Source organism: Electrona antarctica, assembly GCF_951216825.1.
Source record: "Electrona antarctica genome assembly, chromosome: 9".
In the NCBI taxonomy this organism is placed as follows: Eukaryota; Metazoa; Chordata; class Actinopteri; order Myctophiformes; family Myctophidae; genus Electrona; species Electrona antarctica.
In genome coordinates, this window is record NC_136790.1 from 21,859,353 (window position 1) to 21,886,353 (window position 27,001).

Below are 27,001 nucleotides of genomic sequence, written 5' to 3' on the forward strand. Positions count from 1 at the left end.
ATGATATAACCATCACCACATAGAATATTGTCTCCGACTCCTCTTGCCTCATTATCATTGATTGATCCAGAATTCCCTAATTCCTATTCCGGGGCAAACAATCAGTGAAAAATAACAGATATTTTCAGGGAATGGATTTGGTGAATTGATTGGAATTAAGGGAATTCATATAAGTATAGTGGTTTATGTGGTAGGTACAGTATATGTATACTACGTAAGTTTATGTGATTAAATTTGACCAAAATAGACACTAGGCCATTGTGTTTTTGCTCTGAGCCGTGTGCAAATGAATGTTACATCGAGACATTAGGTAATCGGTACTGTAGCTAGCTAATATTTTAAATGAGTACTTACCAAGTAAGCACCTCAGACTAGACATAGTTTGTAAATGTTTGTACAGTACTCCAGTTACTTTGGTGTAATGCACCACCCACCTCTCGGAGAAGAACAAACAATTATTCATACTGTTCTCCGTGAGCAATAAAAACATATTCTGAATCACGAATTGGGCACATATGGCTCTACTCTTTCAAGTCAACTTGCAGAGGACAGGCTGAAATACTACCACAGGACAACATTGTGGCTAAATGTTTTACAATGTTATTTCAAGCTCCCAAAATTAACTGTTATGTCAAATGTTTTAAAAGCTGTCAGCCGTCAGCCATAATATGTTATGTTGTCAAACATGTCATACAATACAGTACTAAAGCATATTGCCGTAAAAATGACATACAATACAGTACTAGAGTATATCACCATAAAAATGTCATAATATGCTATTGCTATAATGACCAAACTACGCCCTACAATATTTTCTTGAACATTGTCAAGAAAACGTCATATTATTAGTAGCGCCGTCCAATATTGATAATAATAAGACTGAGGGATATGAGTGGTTGGTAAGGGTTACAAGACAACTGCCATAAATATGGTGCTGTCTCACGTACAGTAGATCGGTTGAGGACTCACTGCCAATACTGTGGTGCCAACAAAATGAGATATTATACTACTGCATGTCATAAAAATATGTCATGTTATATCCTTTAATTCCCAAAATAAGTCATCAAAAAAGGACATGCTGTCTACCCCATAATAAATGGCATGGCTCTCGTCTGGGACTTGAACGCTCATCCGCACAGCCAAGTGCTGCTGAGACAGACAGGGAAATTGGCTGTTCTGAGCATTATGCTGCCTAACACATGGAGCCATTCGAAATATCATCTTTTTTGTGTTTAAAACATCTGAAGACTGTCATTGTAGTGTGTAGGTAGGCTATTACCAGTTTGAGTTCTTGTTTATGTTTTGTCAGTCCTGTTGGTCATTTCAACCTTTTGACTTTAACCTTGCCTGCCACAAACCGTCAATGGTTTCATTGGTTTGTCCTATCCCACACTCATATCCTGACAGATTGTCCTAATGTCCTCTGGTTGTTGGCTTTCAGCATGTTGGCTTTCAAAACATTTCAGTACTTTGGCCTGAAGTGTGTTGGAGTTGTATATTTTGAACAACTTGGGGCAGAATGTAGCACTTTTTACAGTATACAGTATCTTGAAAGCATCTCTAGTTTGAGACGGATGTGTACTTTAGGATAAATTATAACGAAGCTCGCTGCTCTAGCTGACTAATCACACACAGCTGATTCAAGTTTGGGGGCTGCCCATTCGTCCGACAGCCCAATTGTCCAAAGACATTTTACGGTTAGAAATAATAAGCACCGTGTGCGCTGCATGGCACCAGCGGTTTTGCCCTCTGAATGCATGCACAGCCAGCAATGTTTGTTAGTCAAATAATATTTATTTTATTATTTGACAATTAGAGTAGACAAGCTTAATACACAAGAACACTAAACAATAAACAAAAACATAACACCCATCCCTTCCTCCCACCTCCTACAGAGAAAAAACACAGACAATTGAAAATCAAATGAACAACAATAATGTTTGAAATATGCTCTTCGCTCTTAGCAAAATAGCAGCCATGTGTATTTGGTCAATTGCCATATTCCATATCGCCACCACTTACAAATTGGTGTCCCTATTTTGTCATTATCCAAAAACTGAGAAAATAGTCGATCTACAAGTTCTACAGTGCATCACATTACGTGGTTAAGATATGATGTACCAGATGTTTACATAAAGTTGCCAACCATTCACCAACACCATGGAAAGCAATGAGCTTTTTCCTACATCAGCTGTGAGTTCCTTCTGTTAGACTGCAGGCCAGTCACCACTGAATCACACACACTGTTTATGGTTAATATGAGTCCCTGTCTAGCTGTGCGTGAGTTCTGACACTGGTTAATATGAGTCCCTGTCTAGCTGTGCGTGAGTTCTGACACTGGTTAATATGAGTCCCTGTCTAGCTGTAAGTGAATTCTGTACTGGTTAATATGAGTCCCTGTCTAGCTGTGAGTGAATTCTGACACTGGTTAATATGAGTCCCTGTCTAGCTGTGAGTGAATTCTGTACTGGTTAATATGAGTCCCTGTCTAGCTGTGACTGAGTTCTGACACTGGTTAATATGAGTTCCTGTCTAGCTGTGAGTGAATTCTGACACTGGTTAATATGAGTCCCTGTCTAGCTGTGACTGCATGAGTTCTGAGTTCCGACACTGTAACAAAGTGTCTTCATGAACCACACATGGGAGATGTCTGATCATGACATCAGGCAACCACACGTGCACGCACGCATGCATGCGCATGTTTCCACCTACTTTCCAGTGTCACCTGGAAAATATGACAGTGGCTTTATTATTAATGGTAGAGGCAACACTGACAGACATACACACAGACTCGCACACGCTTGCTTGCTTGCTTGTTTGCATGCACGTGAACACACACACACACACACACACACACACACACACACACACACACACACTAACTAAGCTACTTTACTCAAGTAGCTTCTTCAAGTGTATTTATGCAATGCTTTCCAATGTAGATACATGTTTATGCATTTCAAGCAATATATCCAAAAAGTAACACCTGCCGTGACATGACGAAATCAGCCCTCAAGGGCTGGCGGTTCTCTCTTCATTCTTAAATCATTAGTTGGCTAGCTTAGCTTTAGTTTTGTCTTTAGTAATATATCATGTATATAGCTGGGTAAGTAATAAGCTAACAATATTGTTTTATGAGTGCTAGGCAATTTATGTTTTGGCTGTAGCCAGCTGCAGACACATGTTAGGCCCTATATCGTATGTATAATAATATGTATAATGTCTGCTATTGACATTGCTGTCTCTTTGTGTCACACACTATTTTCTTAGAACACGTCAATCTTGAAGATTTGTTGCCGAATCAATTTGGCTAGTTTCCATTAGGCTATAGAATATTTGGCTTTAAGGGAAGAATATGGAAAGTACATGTGTGATAAATAAATGAGTATATGAGGCACATGGTTTCCTCTGGGCAGCTTGAATTCACGTTCTCATACCTATTATTCATACATGTGTGGGTTTTTTTCTCTCCCTGGTTTGCATTTTCTTGTCTAAAGTAATAAAACTGTTTCTGCTGGTTTCTGAACCAACATGTCTAATGCAATTTTTCAAACAATGGATTGGATCTGCAAAATATCTGTTTTATGTTTAGCCAAAAACCTAAATCTATTTCCATCAAAAATGGAATTCTTACATTAAATATTACATATTGTTGCTGTCGGGCAGAAACCTCTTATCTCCATTATGTTGGACTTGATCACACTACAGTGTCACACAAAAGCATCAAAAGTGGCACATCTACAAGGTTGTTTTTAGCTTGTAGATCTGCTACCTTTGCTACTTTGAATCCTGAAAAGTCACTCTTTTGGACATACTGTATGAGGTTTCCACGCGACAGATGTTGTGTAGACATGATTACAATGCATAATTGTTATTAAGATGATTTTCTACAAAATATAGAAAACCCATGATTTGATAAAGCTTCATCCTGGCGGCAACAACAACCACCACCATTATTACACAGCAACACAACGTGTGTATTTATGTGTGATCATATATCCAAACATTTCCCTAAAAACGCTGCGCACACACGGTTTGATGGAAACCGTGTGTGCAGCGTTTTCTATAGGCAGACATGAGAGGGGGGAGGAGTTGGGCACGCGTCCCATTCTGTGAGATCACACAGATGTACAGCTCCACTGAGAGTTAAGATGGAAAGGGTGACTGCGAGAGAGCACCATTAGGAATTCACTGCCTGTGTATGAGCACATTGTTGATGCAGAACTTTTGGACCTCCAGTCTAATGCAGGGGTCTTCAACAGGGGGTCCGGGGCCCCTATAGAGGTCCTCAGAGTTACTACAGGAGGGCCATCAAATCTTTGTGTGATAGATTACATGCATTAACTTCATGAACCCTAGAATCTCTATTCTGAGAGGAACTATTAGCCCAAAAAAATAGCAGATCTACAAGCTCACAATGCCTCACGCTGTGGCTATCAGGCTTAATCTTGTTTGGGTTTATACAGTTTCAGGCAATACAGTTAGAGATTCAATTGTTCAAGAGATTTTATTCGTTTTACATCTCATACAAGTACAGAAGAATTAGATTATTTGGTGTTGGTTCTTCAACATTGGAGCAACAGTAACAAAAGAAAGAATGAAAGAATACAACGAGAAATTAAGCTGATTAGGTGAAGATATAGCCGGGCATGTGTACAGTAATCATAATCATAGCACACTTATTGCCACAGCTGTGGGAGATAGTCAAGGCTCAAGGCAAAATGTCAAAACATGCCTGTTCCCAAAAAGAAAAGTACTGTCAAACTCTAAAGGCAATACCTGAGAATGCAGGATGTTCACATAAGCACAGCATACCTTTCCATAACTCAGTGTAAACAAAATTAAACTGCATGAACTAAGAACCAAAGTCTGATCTGAAATATGAAACACCATTTGTGTGGATTATTGTTCAGAATACTGTATAAAGAACTGCCGTGTGACAACGATGGCTGATTAGTTATGTTTTTCTGAAGCTCTAAACGACCCTTCAGATGTATATATGGTGCAGCACTCGGAGGCAGAAGACCCATTCAGGGGGCAGCTGGTGGTAGGACATCTTGTTTCCATCTAGTCGGAGGATCCTCATCCGGGAGTAGGAGAGAGGACCCACCTCTCTGCAAAAACTAGTCACGTGGAACTCTATGGGGAAGAGAGAGAGACACAACTTTCCATTATTACAAAACGTGTTATTTACTAAAGTGAATTGCCTTCTTTTATAGACAGAATAACACAGACGGGATGTTCCACATGGAACGTGGATCAAATGGATAATAAACTCTGTGATGCGTCTAACATAACAATAGAATGTCCGAGATATCATAGATTATTATTGTTTTTTTGTAATATGATCAATTATTACATCATCATTCCAGCATTTATTGTAGACTAGCGGCTTGCGCCTACTGTAGCCAAAGCTGTAAATACTGAAACAGTGAACAGATCTGTTTTTGTGTCTGTGTCTGTGCCGTAGTTGAAAGTTCTCGTGGGGATCTGTGTTTAGTGCGACTGTCTGACGTCTCGCATCACAAAGAGAATAGCTCACTTGTTCTCTGTAAAAATCTGCATTTACTATTAGACGGCGTGCAGGTGCTGTGGTTAGAACATACACTATGCACGGCTCCCTCACTTCAATCCATCCGACATGGTCTCAGCCAGCACTTTAGGGTTTTGGCAGCAAAAGGAACCACAGTAGCTGCGTCAGGCTGATAGCTAGACGGTGAGGTGTGTGTTTATGAGGAAGTTTCCCGCAAACAGAACAGTCGGTCAGCACCAGCCCTCTCAGCTGGACCGCTGAGACTAATTGAAAAGCAAAAACACATTCTCTTGTGTTGTCCAGAGCACATTCCCTCTGTGAGCCAGAAAATCATGCTTAACGCAGTTCTGGATGCTGTGCTTGGATATGCTCCACAGGCTGGCGCTAAAGCGCCATCTTAACCAGTCTGAATCTTTGCGGTGCCTGATGTGCCTGATATGAATCCAAAGAAAGAGAGTGACGAAGAACAGATTTACTGTTATACTTCGACGTACTCCCGTACAGAAAGAAGAAACGCATATTTTTCTCTGTAGCTGATTTCTAAATTATTACTGTAGTTAGTATTAGTATTTATTTTAAATCAGACTTATTTTAGCCAATGACAGAGCTTAGGGAGGAGAAAGGCTGTAAGATGAAGTATACACTGGACTTAAGAGGAGAATCTGAAGAGGGAACAGAGTGTACTTTGGCAACCTTGCAGATGTTTTTAGAATTCACTCTCTTCACTAACCTACTTTCCCTCTCAGCATCCACCCATCATTTCCTCTCCTCTACTCTCCTCTCCTCTGCTCTCCCCTGCAGACTTGCTCCCCCCCCCTCTCTCTCTCCTGTGACTTGCAGCCTATCCCAGCCCTGGGCTCCTCCTCTCAGGGTCCCAGGCTTGTAATGTCCACTTGTCCAGGAGGCAGCTGGTTGAGTTGCTTGCCTGCTGCTCCAGTCACATTTTCCACATTTCCTTGCCTCTCCTCCCTCTCATTGTAGGGTTTGAGGAGGTGATGGCTCTCCCCTGATAGTCTGCCACATAACTCTGACTGATGTTGTGCATTGTCGCTCTAAGGCATCTGCTCTGCTTAATTGTAAAGCCTGTGTGTGTGTGCGTCCAATCCGTCCATGCACAGCACCCTCAACTGGGCTTTGTCTTTGGGGATTCACAACTCACAAGTCGTCATGATGTCAGTGACGCGTGATTAGAGTAAAGTATGTGCAATTTGAGTGCATCCATGTGTGCGTGTGCATGTGCATGCATGTGCGTGCGCGTGTGTGTGCGTGCGTGTGCGTGCGTGTGCGTGTGCGTGTGTGCGTGTGTGCGTGCGTGCGTGCGTGCGTGCGCGCAACCACTGGGAAGCAAACGCAGGCGCGGTCTGGTGAAATTCTCCCGCACGTGCTGGTTTCATGCACGCTCTCGCGGGCGACGAGCTGGATTGTGGTCAGTGTTTTTTTCTGCACATGAGACCGCCACGGCGGGTGATCCCCGTTGATCCAAACGAGACCGCCCGCGTCACTCGCTTCTCATCTGAAACAGCCTTAACACGTTTATATATTTATATTTTCACTATTAGACATATACAACGAAGTACATAAAGGGCTTAAGAGGTTCACCTTGTATTTCATTGGCCTCCAGGTAGAGATACTGCAGCGTGGTGGGCACCACAGGGACGGTGGAGAGCTTGTTATAGGAGAGGTCTAGCTCCACCAGGCTGGTGAGGTTGAAGAAGACCTGTGGCTGGAGCCTGGGGCTCCGCAGGCCACAGCGACTCAGGCGCAGGTACTTGAGGCCCAGGAACCCGGCGAAGCTGTCCTCCCTCAGCTCGGTCAGGGAGTTGTTGGATAGATAGAGCTGCTGGACAGAAGGGGATAAGTGCCGAGGTACAGAGGAGAACCGGTTCCCGCTGAGGTCCAACAGGTTCAGGCTGACCAGACCTGAGAGATGTTGAGAGGACAGAAGAGTTGCCAAGAGGTCAAAACAGAATGATGTTGAATACAAGATGTGAATCTTCCTGCATAGAAAGAGTCTATTTATTTTGACCCTATCGAAGTTTAGACTATACCCACAAGAGGAAATTCCATTCCGCAGAATTGTCAGACAACATTACATACAACAGCACACAGTAAGAGTAATACAACCGCAATAACACTAGACGATGACAGACAGCAGTAAACACTCAGGCCTCTTCGGGGACGCCTGTTGTTTAAGGCAGCTATGACTGCAAGACTTTAACCAACGTGAGCCCTTTTTTGTCTCCACCAGGCCGAAGGCATGGGGAGAGAGTATGTTTTGCACTCCGTCCGTGTGTGTGTGTGTGTGTGTGTGCGTCCGTCCGTCCTTCCGTCCGTCTGTTACCAGCTAATCTCCGGCACCGCTGGCCCGATCCATGCCAAACTTTGCACACACACTCTCTGGATGCCAACGACGAACCTCTGCCCCAAATATTCCTCAACGGCCTGTTATAGCGCCACCATGAGGCCGATTTAGGCAAAACACATTTCTGTAGATTACTCGTACACATTTTATCCATACATCACACAATTCGGTATACACTATCTCCATAGTCAACACGGATCTGCACCATTTCCCATCTTCCTTCCTGATTGGCTAAGATTCGCTTCCAAAGCTCACATGATTGGTCCGTTTTCGAACAAAATGCCACAAATCACAAACACAGTGTGCAATTTCCGTGAAATTATACACGCACATTTCCACTAGGCTGAGGACGACATGACACAATTTATTTTCCAAACCAACCTCATGGTGGCGCTATAACAGGGCAATTCCTGTTTTTACCTATAACTGCATCGATCTGTGTACAACTTTGTATGCGCACTCCCTAGAGGCCATGGAAAAACATTTTCCCTGCATCCCTCCACATCTGCCGGTTATAGCGCCACCATGAGGCTGATTTCTGCAAAACACATTGTTTATATTAGTCGCAAAGATTTCATCCAAATCTCATGCAAATCGGTATACATGATCTCTGTAGTCATGTGATCAAGATGAGTCTGTTTGATTTCTCAGATTCTACACTGATTGGCTAAGATTGCCTTCCAAAGTCTTCAGGAGTGGCTCGTTTTGTACAAAATGCTGCACATGTCCTGCTCATCCAGAATTCTATCCTCAGAGATGCTGTGAGTGATCTGGCTCTGCATTTCCTCAACAAAATGAAGAAAATTGTTGCAAAAAACAAACAAACATGTTTATATCACTCCTAAACATTTTGCCAAACATCACACACACTCCTATCCTCCTGGTGGAGACCTGTGCCCGGAAGGGCACTTTTTCTAGTTACCTCCTGTTATATACCAACTGTCACAGTCCGTGGCACGTTCTGTACTTAGTTAGTGCTTTTCCTCACTGTTTTCCTATGTTTTTGTTATGTGTCTTTCTTAGTTCCAGTTGGAGTTTCCTTTGCACTTGTGTACTGTTATTTTGTATTACGTTTTGTCTCTTGGTTTCCTCTGTTGCTTTTGTTGCCTGTGTTGTCTCACCATGATTAGCCTAGTGTTTCCACCTTGTCCTGTTAGTTCCCCAGCCTATCCCAGTGTTGATTATTTGTTATGTTCACCTGTGCCCTGTTTTCCCTGTGTATTTATACTCCCTCTTTTTTCAGTTCTTTGTCAGTTCATTATTGTAGTCAGCAGTGTTCTGTATGTTCCTGAGTTTTGGTAATAAACTGGTTGCATTTGAGCTCCTCTGTCTCGACTTGACTGTCTGCGTTTGGGTCCTGCCTCGCATTGTGACAGAATGAACTGACCGGTCTCTCTGTTACTGTATATACGTTGCAACACACTCTCACTCCCAAAATGGCCTGTGGCCAAAATTACTTTTTGGGACAAAACCGTGCCCCTGTGTGGGTACATGCGGGATCATCTGATGATGTCCCGGTCACTTCCGCACTCCAGGAATGCGAAAGAGCCGTCCGTACTCATACCCAATACGTAAAAGGGTCAAATCCGTCCCAAGCTGTCACCCGTTTGATGGACGTTACCTGTGAAGTCTTCCTGTGTGATGGTCTGCAGACGGTTGTCCTGTAGCAGCAGCAGAGTGAGGTTGCGGAGGTTCTGGAAGGTTCCGGGGCCGATGGTGGAGATGTGGTTGTGGGCCAGTCTCAGCTGCCTGAGCCCCGCCGGCAGGTGTCTCGGCACCGAGGTCAGGCGGTTGTGGTTGGCAAACAGGTAACGCAGCCTCGTCATGTTCTGCAAGACTGTCTGGTCCAGCTTGTTGTTCTGCAGCTGGTTGTGGTCCAGAATGAGCCAGCGTAGAGCCGTGATGTTGGCCAGGACGGACGAGGACAGAGACGAGATGTTGTTGCCCTGAAAACAAGATGAGCATAATAGAGTACCGAAGTCATGATGTCATTAGGGACTTTAAGCAACGACTGTTTTCAGGACGGCTCCGCTATGCGAAGTATGGCGGCTATGACGCAATCACCGTAGCTGACAAAATCGTTAAGCAAACAGCCGTCGGCGACGGCGACATTGGTTCCCATGGTGACGCGTCTATGCAGCAGCATGTGTCAAACAGCATTTTTAAACACCCCGTCGCGCGTCAGCTAACTTGCCGATATTGCTTAATTCTTTATACATGTGCTGGACATGATCAGCAGTGGAAAGAGGAAGGTGCTGGAGCAATCTGTGTTATTCTAAAACCATATATGACATATGGTATTAGTGTTATTTCTTCATTCAGGGCATGCCAACACATTACACAGCATAAGAGAGGTGATGGAGCAATCGGTGTAAATGTATGACAGCTATAATTTTAATAAACATGGTTATGACATGGCGTTGTAGACACCATAGACACGTGTAAGTGTAGGTTCTGCCGTAGTAGAAAGGGCTGCGATGGCAAGCAGGTTAATATTAGCACTGATCCATTTCCGGTAGCTGCCGTAGCCGCCGTTGCTTAAAGTCCCTACTACGAATTGAATTGGAATTCCCATAGGCATGGGTGTTCCAAAAAATAAACAAATCACCCCGCCGATTTTGTCAGGTACAGTAGGCTACTCTGTGCAATTTAGGATATTCATTTGATAAGGTCTGTGTTTGGATAAAAAATATATATCTTTTCTTACTCTTTGGATAAATTAGTAGGCTAATTTTTCACCATCAGTTGATGCTTCATATGATCCATAATGAATAAAATCGCTGGGGTGATTTGTTTATTTTTCGAAAACAGTTCTTATATGGCACAATCTAAGATGTGCCTATGGGAATTCCAATACAAAAAAGAACTGGGGGGGCAACGCCCTATAGAGGCAGTGATGTCAGTTATTTGATTTTAGATATGATGGCAGAAAGACTGGAAACTATGAGGCCAAAGAGAAGGAAAGACAAGTTGGATTAAAACCAGGAATGTTACGAGTATATAGTTGATACTCTGGTCAGTACCAGCATGCCCCTAATCTCTCAAGAACAGTCTGTGCTGTTTTTAATTTTTTTGCCGATGGGTTCCCTTCAGATTGGCTGCATTTTATGCGCAGTCTGAGACAGTATAACGTGGAAAAAAATGTTATGGCACTCTTTCATCGATCCTTTGTGGAGAGTGCATTGACATTTTGTTTTGTTTCATGGTATGGCTCATTATCATTGGTTAATAAGAACAAACTCCATAAAATCATCAACGTGTCCAGCAAAATAGCTGGGGTACGATTTGAGAGTATGACCTCAATGTATGAGACCCGGGTACTCAGGAAGGGGAAAGCTATTACTAGGGACAATACACACCCGTTACACAGCCAATACCATCTTTTACCATCAGGGCGACGGTACATAGTACCTTCTCTGCAGGCTAGGGCCTCAAGATCGTTTGTTCCTATAAGTATAGGACTTATGAACAAGCAGGCCCCATCTCAGTTCCGTGCATAAAATGTGATGTGATACCTCTTGGAACTATGACTGGTGGCCTTCTGTTGGCATTGTTTCTTTATTGTCTATGTACTGTGCGATCTGTTTGTTTCCATATGTTTTATGTATATCCTGATGACTGCTGTGCACAAAACAAATTTCCGAAAGGACAAATAAAGTATCTATCTATCTATCTATCTATGCCCCAGACAGTGCAGTGTGTACTTTTCGTACAGTAAGTATCGTTACCGTAAGTATTGAGTTCTAGCGGGCAGGTCGTTTTCGTACGAACAGGTACTGAGTTCTAGCGGGCCAGTAGTTTTCGTACCTGTAGGAATAGGTATTGGGTTCTAGCAGGCAGGTCGTCGGGTATCTCCCCCAGTGCTCTGTGGTCGCAGTAGACCGCCGTGGGCCACTGGATGGGACAGTCGCACAGCAGGGGGCAGGCCTGGGGGTTGTTGGCTCGGTACCAGGCCGAGTCGATGGCGCGGCCCTGCAGCGTCAGCACGCTGGGCTCACCCAGCATCCGGTTGATCCAGAGAGGAACTCCTCCGTAGTCCAGGTCTTCTATGGTGGTGGTGAGGGCCCAGGCGGGTGCCGACGCCGCGCACACACACAGGAACAACGCCAGCACAGTACGGCCAGCCAAGTCAGCCATGGAGACGGATGATGTAGTAGAGAGCTGTTGCCAACGTATCCTCCTGGAAAACCTGCACGTGGACAGGAAGTCAGAAGTTGGAGAAGATTTAAAACCCTCTCTAGTCGTCGCAGAACATCACAGGCACAGTTCTTGCTGTGTTCCTGGCTTTTTACATGTGCTGTACAGAGTACAGACTAATATTTCCCATCCAAACCAAAGCCTCAAACAAAAACAGTGTGAGATGATACTGGTGGACTGGTAACTAGAGTAACCTTTCTGTGTATCATGCAGTCAGTTACATGGTATATGGGGAATGGGACAGAAAAACTGAAAGATATTGTTTAAGATGGGGAATGTATTGTGCACCGTGCACTGCTCCATTTTGTAAGCATCTGGGTATGAGGCAGAGGAATGCATTTTCCCTGCGTGCAACAGCTGCAGCTGGTTACAATATCATCAACGAGAGGCATGTGAGCATGAGTTCACACGCATGCATGCACGCACGCACGCACACACACACACACACACACACACACACACACACACACACACACACACACACACACACACACACACACACACACACACACACACATTTATCCAGTTATTGTATACAAGCCAGTGACAAAAGACTGCTTCATCAAGAACATTTACTTTGTCAGCAGCATGCTAATAACAAACATTACAATTAATGCGCTACTTGTGTCTTTGTTATTAATGCGCTTCATGCTTAGACCTGTATGCTGACCAGATGATGATAGCTCTTAACAGAATAGAAACTTGCAATGACATTGTGACCTTTCAAGTGCTATAGAGACCATCAAGGAACACCAACACACATCATCACACATTCTTTGCTTGCAACAGAGGATGCTCTGGCAATCAATATGCAATCAATCAAAACTCCTAAAACCCCCCAGAGTTAAATGAACACTCAGGATGTTGACGGTGTACAGTACTAACTACTATTATGCCCAGATGCACACACTGTAATGTTTTCCATAAGCGGCACAGAGCTGTGTTGATGCAGGAGTTAAATCAAGGTGACAATGAGATGAGAATGAAGGCAACGTACCTGTTGATCTGGTGCTATTATATAGAGAGAACGGGTTCCTCGATGCCTTTCAAAATGTTCCGTGTGCTTCTGTCATGGAGGTGTAGCGGAGGTGAGTGAGTGTGCGTGCGTGCGTGTGCGTGCGTGCATTCGTGCGTGCGTGGGTATGTGTGTTTGCCCACTGTCTGTTGCATTCCTTCACTTTAAACGTTGCCACCCCAGACAGACATACACTCCCTAATCGTCCTTTATTCACTCCTTCCGTTATGGTCACAGCCTAAAGGTAACTCTTAAACTCACAACATTTGGTGGAAATGTGTTGCTATGGAAAAATAAAACGGAGGGGAGGGATGCTAAAGCCAGGCAGACAGGGAGAAGATACAGATACATACTCTACTGTTAGCCTTTGAATTAGGATGCAGTCAAGCTTTCACTCAACATAAGTTTATATACACAGTACAGTATGCTTTCATACATGATGCTATCCACACATTTGTCTGTATGTGTGTGCACATGTGAGCCACTTGCTATTTCAGTCTGTGAGTTCTGGCTACAGCAGACACAGAAGCCAGAGAGTACCTGGGGAGCCAAAGAGACCACGATGTGTGTGTGTGTGTGTGTGTGTGTGTGTGTGTGTGTGTGTGTGTGTGTGTGTGTGTGTGTGTGTGTGTGTGTGTGTGTGTGTGTGTGTGTGTGTGTGTGTGTGTGTGTGTGTGTGTGTGTGTGTGTGTGTGTGTGTGTGTGTGTGTGTGTGGGGGGGGGGGGGGGGGGGTGTACGCGTGTGTGTGTGTGTTAGCAAGTAAAAGTAATATCCCTTTTACAACAAAGCAATGACACAGGAAATACTGCGTGGGCGTGGAGCACAGTGGAGGGGTCAAACATGGGTTATTCCCTAGCTTGTTCAATATATGACCCTGCTTCGGGGTCAGAGGGCTTTCTCTATGCGGGTTTTGATCTAGGAACCTGATTGGTTCCAATCAGAGGTGCATGACTAGCTGGTGAACACACACGGTTCAGTTCTGTCGAGCTACAAGTGAGTTTATAAGTCGAAAATACAATGGAGAACTGGCAATATTCTGCTGAGAGAACAGATCCCCATCCAGAATATTGAATCTCCAGTGTAAACAACTCTGAAAAGTCCATTTTCAGCAGCAGTGACGTATAGTTCTGGACATGGATGCAAAATTGTTTTTTTTGGACATGGATCAGGTGTTTACAATGATGGATGGTTGCAGTCAACGGTTGTGCGTGCGTGTGTGTGTGTGTGTGTGTGTGTGTGTGTGTGTGTGTGTGCGTGCGCGTGTCTGTGTGTGTCTGTGTGTGCTCGCACACTCCATCCAACGTGGAAGGAGCGCCCTCTAGTACAACTGTGATGAATAACAATGTGTGTGAAATCCAGTCTTGTTTATAGTCACGTTCAGGAATGTCAGATGGGATTATAGGTTCCATCTGACAACGAACCAGATCGACTTCCAGATTACAATGTGTGCTTGTCGGATTGGCCATTCATTCCTTGGGCTGTTTTCCAACCACACAAGACTATTTTAGTCACAGCTGAACTAAGACACTAGTAATTACTGATGCGGAAATCATAACGGCTGACCACGAATCGAACCTCAAACCTTTATTAATATACTTTTGATCGATTCACCAGAGGATATAAAGTAAGTCATCATTATAGGTGTGTGTGTGTGTGTGTGTGTGTGTGTGTGTGTGTGTGTGTGTGTGTGTGTGTGTGTGTGTGTGTGTGTGTGTGTGTGTGTGTGTGTGTGTGTGTGTGTGTGTGTGTGTGTGTGTGTGTGTGTGTGTGTGTGTGTGTGTGTGCGTGCGTGCGTGCGTGCGTGCGTGCGTGCGTGCGTGCGTGCGTGCGTGCGTGCGTGCGTGCGTGCGTGCGCGTGCGTGTGCGCGTGTGTGCTTAGAAGTGGTAATAGTGGTAATGCTGCATAAACACCCTGGTCCTTGGAGGGGATATTTGGGGAGCACAAGCCACAGGAGTGTCTGTGTGCTCTGGTGAATGCCTGACAGTGATACCAACCAGCTGACCGCACATTGTCTCCACACAGCAGGGGGAGACCACATTTGAGAGGAGAATATTGTGTCTGAAAATATGACCTCTTGATATGGTGCTATACACTGACACCACACTAGACAGGAACGCCCAAAAACGTCACATCCGGGGTAAGAATTTACCCCGGAATTTTCTATGGCTGCCAATGCAACTTGGTGCAATCCTTAATCACATACGGACAAACATCTATGCCGATGCTATATAACTTGCGGCGGTAGCGTGCCTTGTCCACGGGCAACAGATCTTTCAACGTATGGCATTGCAAATACGTTTGATAATCGCTACTCTGCTCAATATTGTTTTGAAAATGCCGCAAATTGCATTGCAGTGAACGAGCGAAAATCACAACTTCCCCCGTTTGTGGGCGGAGTCACAGTTTGAGGCGCTGTTTACGCGCCGTGGTGTCAGTGTATTGTGGAATGACAACAAACGTCAACCATATCCACGATTGATGGTTCCTCTGGAAGACAATTAGGACAAAATTATATCCCTATGTTTTTTATTACGGCCGTAGTTTGCAGTTTACTATCCTGCATCTCACGTCCGTCATCATGCCTCGTGACACGCTCCATATATGGCCAATACAGAATGAATTCCATATATTGATCTGACCTCATCAAACCCTGTACACTCAAGACACGCTCCATATATGGTGCGTGTCATGGAGAAGACTGGATCATCTAGACCTGCATATATGGAGCCGGCCAGCAACTCTACCTCTGACCTCACGGACACCAGATGAATAGTTTAACTCCTGCTTCTTAACTGTGCCGTATTAAGAAGCTCTGTTGTTTCAGCACAACCTCAGGGCGTCTTACTGGTTTAAGCTTTATTTACAGTATATAATAGCACCTTTCAAAAACAATGTTACAATGTGCTTCACAGAGAATCAAAACGCATCACACAACGAGAACATCACTTCATCACAACCAAAATGTATGTCATGTTACATTAATCTTCTTCAACTGCCTATTTCACAATAGTAGGATGACTTCTTGTTATTGTGGATAACTCATTTACCCAGTAATGACGTGGTGACACTCACGGCTCCATCCTGTGTGAGTGCCACCGCAAGCCTGATGATGGACTGCAAATCATAAACACAAGGAAATGGAAAACACTAACCTCCCATCCTCTGTTGGCTGTGATCCCTCCCATCCAGAATAACACCTTTCACTGCAAGGTTACATTAGCCAGGCACATAAATGAATAAAACTTTCACTCACTCCACATAAAGTCAACATTGAATAATGCTTCCTAGTGTATGTACGCTGTATATGCTGTGAGCATTTCTTTTGAAATTCCAGTGAACGGTTCTGTTGTGGAACTTTGGAAATGTCGCTGGTTTGATTGATTGATTAAATACTTTATTAGACAGAAATGTAAACACATCAGGTACAGTCAGAAATTAAGGCTAAACATAGCATAAACATGCATAATACATGTCAACAAATACAAAACATGTACAAAGCAGAAAAAGGGGATAGACGGCGGCAGGGAATGACACCTCCTTTCTAGCCTCGGAAACCCAGACGTTTTTATTTCCAGGGTGAAAAAGAAAGTCTGGGTCCGAGTCCACTTCAATTTGGCATAGAGTAGCGCAAACATCGCTCACTCTCTGCTGATTTCTGATCGTCTGCACCTTTGTTAAATTGACACACACACGCACACATGTACACACACACTCCTCTCTCTCTCTGTCGCTCTAAGTACCTGTAATTAGTCTCATGTCTCGCAGCTGCGCATAGTTTCTCCCGGCGGATCCTGCCGGGAGCTGCCTATGCCATAAAAAGCATAGGTGAGTTCCAGGCTACCTCCTTTCAATGGGAATTTACATCTACATAGAAAGAAACCAGTGATACTGTTACACATCTTAATGGATGGTGTCAGGGCATTCCACATTTTGGTGGCAGAGTAGTGGAATGAGAATTTTCCCATGTTTGTTCTACATTTGGGTGGTACCAGATCGTGCTCTCTCTAGTGTTGTGGCTGTGGGTGTCACTCACTACGGGAGTAGTCAGACAGGTACTGTATGGGGGTATTGAGGGCACATAATATGAGGTTTCCACCCGACAGCGACGATATGCGCCCTGTTACCACGCAAGCTTGTGTACTTTCTACTTTTGGTAGGCCTACTTTAAGTACATTTTGATAGCAATACCTTTGCTTTACTCGAGTGAAATTTGAATTCTGGACTTTCACTTGTAATTTCTATTGCCGTATTGATTGATTGATTGATTGATTGATCACAATCACAATCAACTTTATTGTCACATCACAGGTTTACAAAACAATACAGTAGCTAGCTGCACACTGGAAGTGTAAGTGTTAATGTAGGCCTACAGTATTCATCTGGCCCGCCTATAACCTACATCCTTAGTGAGCCATTACATCACACAGCTTTCTGCCATGACAGCACTCTGACGTGAACTGGAAAAAAGACAGGATGGTCATTCTTTGTGGTCTGACTATATAATTACACATCTGCACAGTCATCTGAGAGATGCCCGACAGAAGAGCCACTTATACTGAGATGAGAGAGAGAGATTAATATCTATGTTCTACATACAGTATTTATTATTTTATTACTCTTTTATTAGGACTGTCCTTCTGTAATGTTAAGAGCATGCCGCATCAGTGAGGGGGACATATTTAGATGTCAACAGATAAGATTCAGTAGTGTTCTGCAGTGGGTCAGCCATTTTCAATATTCTATTCTTTAGCGTTTGGCTTTAATTTAGACCTGCATCTTTACAAGTTTGTAGAAATGCACTCACCCTTTATACAGTTTATGGCGGCATTTAACGTCCTCAGTTCTGTTCGGTGCAAACTGCAAAGATGCATTTAATGACTTGCTGGGTTAATGACGTGCTACTACTGTACTTACAGTTTGTAATGTAGTCCAATAATCATATCCACATGTTTCCTGTGTAGGCTATAATTCACTGCCTCTACATATCAGATGACTTTACCAGTATGGTCGTTGCTATTCCTTGTCAGACAGGCTAGAGGGCTCCATTTCACCATCTGCTGACGGCACACAGTAATTTGATACGTTTATTGGTGAGAGTGGCTCTCATAGTCTCATTTTTCCAACCCTTTATGCAGAGCAACAAAAGTACAGCAGAATACAAATACAACAATGATTGATCATTAGTTGTTGTGAAACAAATGAACAATGTATGGTATACTTAAAGTACAGCCTGTGACTCAAAAGACAAAACATGCTAAACCTTGTTTCTAATCAGGGCCATACTCCTGGACAGAGCTGATCTTTCCCCATATACTAATAGTCCGGCAGCCAAGGTGGACGGGTGGGAAATTTGGTATATAGTCTTTTTTATTGGCCTAAAATATTGTCTATATACATACATTCATGAATCCACTTGCTGACCGGCTGAAAGTATTGGGCATTTTTTTTATAGGGGTTTCTTGTGACCCTACCATTAACATCCTATGGCAGGCAAAAATGTAAAACTTTGTGACATGTCAAACTAGGGGGTTTTCATACTTCTGAATCCATTCCAAGCATTAGTTTTGCACAAAATACACTCCTTGGGTTAAAAACAACCATAGACATCATGACACATGTGATGAGGTCAGCACATTTTGGGCACATTTGGGCAAATGGCTATGGCTGCTTCTAGCCCAAGGAGTGTATTTTGTGCAAAACTAATGCTTGGAATGGATTCAGAATAATGAAAAACCCCTAATCCCCTACATGTCACATGTTACTTAAAGCAAAAGGAAGATTTGACATTTTTGCCAGCCATAGGATGTTAATGGTCATGGCTTTGCTTCGCGAACGAACGAACGAACGAACGAACGAACGAAGATCTAGGGAGGCGGATGTCCACGTGTGCTGCAGGCACGTTGGTGACTGATGTCCACGTCTGCTGCAGGCACGTTGGTGACTGATGAGGCCCGCTTTTGACCGGCAAGCTCTGCCACAGCCGCTGCAGGGAAACGAGTGTTCTGATGTTTCTGCTTGTGCTGCATTCCAGTTCTTTCTTTTTCTTCTCTTTTCTTCTTTTACGGCGCGTCGGTTTCTCTCAAAGGTAGACACGCCACCATCGATGGTATGACGCCAAGTCTCACGATTGTGTGCACATGCACGGAGGGATTTCTTTAGACAATCCTTATTATCTCTTCTTTGGACCACCGATGTTACGATGGCCAGAGGAGAGTTCACCGTACTGTACAATCTTTGGCAGGCGATTATCCTCCATCCTGGCAACATGTCCCACCCAACGCAGCTGTGACTTCAACAGTAAGGCCTCTATGCTGATGGTCTCCGCCTTCTCGAGTACTTCAGTATTTGTAGTGAAGTCACTCCAGTGGATGTTGAGGATGGTGCGGAGGCAGCGCTGGTGGAATCGCTCAAGTAGTCGCAGGTGGTGTTGGTATAATACCCATGACTCTGAGAAACAAGAAACCCCTATAAAAAAGATTGCCCAATACTAACAGCCGGTCAGCAAGTGGATTCATGAATGTATGTACAGTAGATAGACAATATTTTAGGCCAATAAAAAAGACTATATACCAAATTTCCCACTTTAAACAAAAGAAGCCTGTCGGCTGCCGGACTATAAGCTTAAAGGGGGAATGTCACGCCCCTCGGGAGATAATAACTACATAAAGTGCCCCTCGGGGCACAGGTCTTCACCTGCCACCAGGAGGCCGACTTTTGTAAAACACATTTTTTTATATTACTCCTCCAGATTCTGTCCAAAAATCCCGCAAATCGTTACACAGTTTCTCTATAGTCATGTGTTCAAGACGGATCCGTCCGATATTTCATATTCCATCCTAATTGGCTAACATTGGCTTTCAAAGTTTGCAGGATTGGCCCGTTTTGAACAAAACGCCTCAAATCATGAACGCAGCGTGCAATTTACGTGATATCTGCCACAGACTTTCCTACTAGGCTGAGGAATATATCCCACCCTTTTCACATTGGCCTGTTATAGCACCACCAACATTTTTGGAACAAAATGCCTCAAATCATCCAATTTCCATCCAAGGCGTAAGAAGAAATGGCACCCTATTATAGCGCCACCAGGAGGCCACAACATGACCTGCCCTAGTGGAGACCTGTGCCCCGAGAGGCACTTTATCTAGTTAGTCATGTTTTGCTTTCAAGCCCGGACGATTAGCTCAACCGTCTGGGCACCTAGGCTGCCAAGCCGCAGCCGGACGGAGTGCCACGGGTTAGATTCCCGAGCCCGGCGGCCTTTGCCGCAGGTCACTCCCCATCTCTCTCCCCCTTTCCTGTCTAATTACTGTACCATTTCAAGAAAGGCAAAAAACGCCAAAGAAATATCTTAAAAAAAAAAAAAAATGTTTTGCTTTCAAACAAAGTCAAAGTGTTATGTAGTATTTTCTGGTTATTTCCATGGTTTATTTTTTGTTATTTTTCCACAGTATCTCTGTTCATCAGCCAGATGCACACATCTGCCATAAAGACTGATTTTGTTGAGATTACATTTGTGATCACAAACATAAAAAATATGTAGTCACACGGTAAACATGCTCGCACTGCTTTCATCTGAATGAGAAGAAGATGAGACTCAGTCTGGCTTAATCACGAACACGTGCAAAGGGACTGACCCTGGATCTGTGTGTTTATTTGTATGCTTTTCTGCATGCGTGTTATTATGCTCCATGAAGCAGCGCTGGTACTGTACATGTCTTCAACTCACTTAGTAGCATGCACCCACCTCCAGCTTAATGGTGTGTGTGTGTGTGTGTGTGTGTGTGTGTGTGTGTGTGTGTGTGTGTGTGTGTGTGTGTGTGTGTGTGTGTGTGTGTGTGTGTGTGTGTGTGTGTGTGTGTGTGTGAATGTGTGTGTGAATGTGTGTGTGTGTGTGTGTGTGTGTGTGTGTGTGTGTGTGTGCGTGCGTGCGTGCGTGCGTGCGTGCGTGCGTGCGTGCGTGCGTGCGTGCGTGCGTGCGTGCGTGGAGAACATCTGCTTTGTATTGCATGGATTATACCAGTCATTCTGTCCCGGGGTGCTATGGGTCAGGTTACCTAGAGGAGTCTCTGTGTTCAGTGATGTCTACAGCAAACTGGACTATACTAGAGCACCAACACTATAGGAAAGTTGGGCAGTACTTTTCTTTCTCCAGAATCTTCGATCTTGTATTGGCTGTAACAAAGGTCTTTTATTATCCTTTTATGATTTGTTTTTATGTGTTGCTGTGGGGGGGGCAAATATCAGTGATAGGAATGCTTGTAAAATGGACACGCTGGTCAACAAAGCAAGCTGGACCCCCTGGACACCATGGTGGAGAGATGCATGAGGGCCAAACTCTCCATGAGTCTTCAACAGGCCTTAGGGGGTCCTCAGAGTTACTCCAGGGGGGAGTAACTCTGATTCTCTGTAATTCTTTGTTTGTCAGGATCCTTTTTTGTTTTACATTAAACCCCCGTAGCACCGTAGCATCCCTATTCTGAGGAGTCAAAAATAGACAATGTACAAGCTCACAATGCTCACTATTTTCAGCAAAGAGGTTTGGTGCAGAGGGAAACTAGAACAGACCAAGTAAGACTACAATTCAATTCAATTCAATCTTTATTTCAGATTCAGGGGAATCCATATCACAGTAAAAAACACAACAATATAATAAATAAAAAAGAATATAGAAATAAATATACAATAAAAAGAGTTCCACCATGTTCAGTTTCGAACATACAGACATACAGTTTTGCCAATGGTTCCACAGTCTAGAGGAGAACCTGACAGAACTACGTATCGGGTTAGTTATGACATCAATGATGTAATTTACTGACTCAGATGCCCTACACATAAATCTATACATAAGATTGCGTAACACTGACAAACATCTGGCTTGCACTGGAGCTTCTTGGAGCTCTCAGTAGCAACCTCATACAGTCATTATAGGCTTGTTTGTAGCGACACCACAGGTGGGCGGTATACAGGGGTGTACAGAAGGATTTAAAAAGTGAAATCTTCACCGGTACTGAGCACATGCAAAATTCTCGAAACAGCATGTTTCCTTGTGCCATACAGCTTCCGACGCTGTCTATATATATCCTTGTCATCAGAGAGATAATTTGAGATGATGTGGCTTACTGACTGCAGACTAGGACAGAGCCAGAGAGAGAAAAGTCAAGAAAGGTTAATTGTCTGTCTTCCCTGCTTCGGACAATCATTGTCTTGCTCTTTTTTGCATTATATTTAATATCAAAGTCAGCACCGTACTGGACGGAGACAGTGAGCACCCACTCTGGGAATGCTCCTGTTGGACGATTAATAATAAACTATTGCGACCATAGGTCGCAGATTACTATGAACACCTGCAAAACCTGTCAGTCAGTCAGTCCGTCCATCACGCCACCATATATGGCCGTCAGTCCATCACACCTCGTGACACGTCACGCGACCATATATGGCTGTCAGTCTGTCATGCCTTGTGACATGTCACGCGACCATATATGGCCATCAGTCCGTCACACCTCCTGACATGCTCCATATATGGCCGTCTCCATATATGAAGATCATGACACTGACCTCATCAAACCCTAGATAGCCATACATGGAGAAAACTGGATCGTCACCTAGATCTGCATATATGGAGCCGGCCAGCAACTCTACATCTGACCTCAAACCCTTAGATCTCTATGGAGCTGACCTTTTCTGACATTCCATATGTTGATCCTTCCCCACCCATCCTTCCTCTTCGATGTCTCCCTTTTGACTGATATCTGTCCATTCAAACTCTAGACAGGCCCGCTCCAAAGTGCACCGCGCCCCGGCAGTTCTCAACCGGCCCGAAAATTAGACACGCTCCATATATGGCCAGACCTCATCAAACCCTGTACACTCAAGACACTACCCCCGCTGCCACCCTTAGATCTCCATATGGAGCTGACCTGTTCTGACATTCCATATGTTGATCTGACCTCATCAAACCCTGTACACTCAAGACACGCGTCATACAGTATATGGCCAGTAGAAAATTCATTCCATATGTTGATTTGACCCCACTATGTATGTATGTATGTATGTATGTATGTATGTATGTATGTATGTATGTATGTATGTATGTATGTATGTATGTATGTATGTATGTATGTATGTATGTATGTATGTATGTATGTATGTATGTATGTATGTATGTATGTATGTATGTATGTGAGCTTTAAACCAGTGCATGGACGTTTGAAAAATGTCATACAACTCGGCTGTAATGTGAAGTATACACCAAATATAACGTGGGTGGTACTGTACTTATACCATGAATCAGTGTCAATGGGCTACACATGTCAGACCGGCAGTATGGTGATTTAAGTGTGTGTGTGTGTGTGTGTGTGTGTGTGTGTGTGTGTGTGTGTGTGTGTGTGTGTGTGTGTGTGTGTGTGTGTGTGTGTGTGTGCGTGTGCGTGTGCGTGTGCGTGTGCGTGCGTGCGTGAAGAAACAAGAAGAAAGACACGACTTTAACGTTAACGGCTTTCATGTTGTAGAAACAACATGAAAGCCTATATGAAACCCTATAATAAAATAAAATCTAATAGGCCTCTAAGCCTCCACAAATTGCTACTTAAACTGGTAATGTGTTAGTTAACCAATGTGTCCACAGCACCGTGTTCTAATTAAGCTCAAAAGGAAAGGGATTTTTTTATTTTTATGTGTTTATAATACAGTATACGGTATATTTTTGTCCTGTCCATCAATGTATCATGAAAGGGAAACACTTATTTTGGAACGAGAAAAAAGAAACAGCTGGCAGCAGTTTCTTCGTGTCCCTCCCTCCCACTCTGTCATGGCCATATGGATCTGAACAGGATCTTTCTTTCTCCAGTGACAGAACATCTGACTGCCATACATAGCGGAGAGGACCAACGGAGTCCTTCCTCCCTGCAAGTATAAGACCTCGTCCAAATTAAGATTCCCTATCGGAAACGAACATGTTTAGAGAGGCTCACAGAAAGAGAGAGAGAGAGCCTTTGTGTGTAATTATATCTGTATACTGAACGAGCTTCTTGAGAATGAATCTCTGTTCTGTGCTTAAAATGAACTGCTGGTCATTCCTGAGAGGATAGTTTGTGGCCTGAAGCAAAAGGTTTGAGAGGCAGGCCTGCCCTAGCTGAGCCTATGATCTTCATGATCTCCTGCTGCAGCTCTGCTCCTGGCCCAGACTCCAGGGACACGGGGGAGGGGGCAGGTTACCCACAGTCCACTTGGGCCTCATGCTTTGAAGGGCTGCACAGCAGTGTATCAGTACCCCTCCTCCCGACTCCCGCCCTAAATTAAAACTGCTGCATTTCTATCTCGAATGTCTCTCTCTCTGTCTCTTTCTCAATCTACCTAGATTTAAGCCTCTCTGACTCTGTCCCATCTCGCAGAAAAGGCCTTTGATGTTAACACTGAGAAGGAGGTCAAAGTCCTCATGTTAAACCCATAAGGCTCCTGTGTCGGCGGGGTTAACTCCCCAGAGAGCTCAGGCTGCAAACGTCATGGATGGCAACAGGTTATGCAGCTGTGTTGGACATAGTCCAGTAAAAACAACAACAACATGTCCTAAAACAAAACCCAAATGTCAAAAACTAAACAAACAAAACACAGAAAATGTGACTTGTGAAGGGCTTTGTTCCCCTGGATCTGTAGAATATAGAGACCAAAAAAGACCACCAGGCTCCTATAGAAACACAGGAATGAAAAGTATTTCCTGCCAGTGTGACAAACTGCTCAACCCCAGTATGAAATGTTTTTCTTTGTTTATCTGCCAGTGTGTCTTGCCTGGGATGCATGAGAGATTGAGAGTGTCCAGTCCACCTTATTTCAATTAGACTCAAAAAACAACACTCCTATTGTTCCTTTTCCCAGAAAAAGGATCAAGAAAACAATATCAAGAAACACTCTGTAAATGTTATTATTGTTTGACTAACTAAAGTTTCTTGGCCAGAGCTTGAGGAGAGTTTGGTACATCCTATTGAATTGAGAGATCTTATCTATTCAAACAGTGACAGTGTGGAGAGCAGCTGAAAAAATGTGCAAGATTGATTTAAAATGAAAAAACAGGGAGAACAGCTGGCCTGAAAATATGAATGTGAAGGCGGTCTGAACATCTAGTAATACAACACCTTAAAGACATACCTTAAAGCAAAACATTGTGCACATAGTTCAAGTCTCTGTGCACAATATAAATACGTGTTCCACTGCGCAATTCCACCTAGGTGTGGTCATCTGGTCTATAGCGTCTCTTCCTTCCTACTGTGGCTGTACGTGTGATGGAAATCTCTTTTACCTTTTTATAGTCAGACAAAATTGGGCAGTCAAACCAAACCACTGGTGATATTTAACAACCCCAGGGAAGTCCAGAGAGTGCTGCACCCAGCTGAAGCCTATAGATGCTGATAGCCTCTCTGTGTTCTGGGTACATTCGATGGATAACTATGTGGTGCGGAGGGGAGATTAAATCTGTCCTGTATATGCTACCACAGTTAGTACTGTGGGCCAGGGTAGCTAACTGGGCCCCACATTAAATGGTCTCTTTCCTTCGCTAGCCTTTATGGCGTACCCTCTGTGGGGCAGTGGTTCATATGTGTTTGCCTTTGGTGTGCTATTTGCAGCATCCAACATGTATGCTCAGCCCATTTCCTCTATGTTATTATGTGTGCAAGAGTGGCACATACATGTACAGTATGTGTTTTTCGCTAAAACCCACTGACGGCAAAACATACACAGTAAATGCTATGTGTGCATATTATATATAGATCCAGCTCCAAATGACAGCGTACGCAGTGCTATAAAAGAATACGCACATCATACATTGTTCATCAATCAATGCAAAAGTTTGAACATATTATATATTATCACATACAGTACTCTATCTTCAGCTAGATAACATTTACAATTGCTTCCCATTAACTCGTAACTAGTACAAATAGAGCACAGATGTCTGACGTAATTTACGCATCCTACCAGGGTCAGGGTCACCCCCGCAAAAAACAAATGTTTTTGGACCACAACTCTTATACGATAGGATTCTAAGCTGACCAAATGTTATTCTCCATAGAGAAATTACTTCTGTGACCCTGCAGGGGATGAGCGAGTGACGCCAGGACGCTGGATGAGACAACATTCATAAATTGTGGTGCAGAGGCTGATCGATTGACTGTGGAGGCTAAATCAAAGACACAAGTTTGGGTTTAAAGATGAAGACTCATGCAGAAAGAGGCGCTGCATGTTCCCTGGACTAAACAGACGTTATGAGAGGAGAGAGTGAGAGCAGCGACACATGGTTCCATTTAACCCTTTAAAACATCACAGGACACCAGAGGTGGAATGGAGAGAACAGGATCCATTCCTCTATAACTCATCTCTGCCACAGACGTCCAGACGCACACCGAGGGTCTCTGTGGTCTAGAATAGATGTCTTCAATGTTTTCCAGGCCAAGGACCCCCTAGCTGACAGAGAAATGAAGCAGGGACTCTCCCACTACATATTGTATAAATTGTGTTGCAGATTAAACCATTTCATAGATAGCTTCATAGACTTGTTTGACAGCACTATCTATCATCTTATTCATGGATTCATGTTAATGTGTATTTTCATACAGTTAATCACTTAAACCGTCAATTCTTAGTAAACTTGACCTTTGGCTCTGTACTTGATCTGATCTTTTGCCCTCTACACCAAACGTATTTACCGAAAATATAGCCAATCTACAGCTTAATGCAAAGAAAAGATTCCTATCACACAAAGATGTGCCCAAAGGCATCCCGGATGCCCTGTTGAAGACCCTTTAGATTAGAACATCTCAAGGCAGAGACATTGTTACAATTTACAATTTAGGCATTTAGCAGACGCTCTTAATCCAGAGCGATTTACATTAAGC

General features: G+C 43.7%; 1 protein-coding gene across 1 annotated transcript; it reads right to left on the reverse strand.

Annotated features, from left to right (window-relative positions):
• Positions 1-4,560: 4,560 nt before the first annotated feature.
• LOC306929759 (lumican) lies at positions 4,561-13,168 on the reverse strand. The gene is made up of 5 exons (XM_079510414.1): positions 13,090-13,168; positions 11,703-12,084; positions 9,517-9,841; positions 7,133-7,453; positions 4,561-5,139 (listed from the first exon to the last, which is right to left on the reverse strand). Exons 2-5 carry the CDS (start codon positions 12,030-12,032, stop codon positions 4,988-4,990), a joined length of 1,128 nt encoding a protein of 375 aa, XP_079366540.1. The 5' UTR covers positions 12,033-12,084; positions 13,090-13,168; the 3' UTR covers positions 4,561-4,987.
• Between the last annotated feature and the right edge of the window lie 13,833 nt (positions 13,169-27,001).

Bases quoted from the DNA above. Each gene is read 5' to 3' on its own strand.
- LOC306929759 (XM_079510414.1), bottom strand. From the start codon at position 12,032: ATGGCTGACTTGGCTGGCCGTACTGTGCTGGCGTTGTTCCTGTGTGTG. The intron at 7,454-9,516 runs GTAACGTCCATC...AACATCTCTCAG, and splicing joins CACACAGGAAGACTTCACAG to GTCTGGTCAGCCTGAACCTG. The intron at 5,140-7,132 runs GTGAACCTCTTA...TCTTCCCCATAG, and splicing joins GGAGGCCAATGAAATACAAG to AGTTCCACGTGACTAGTTTT.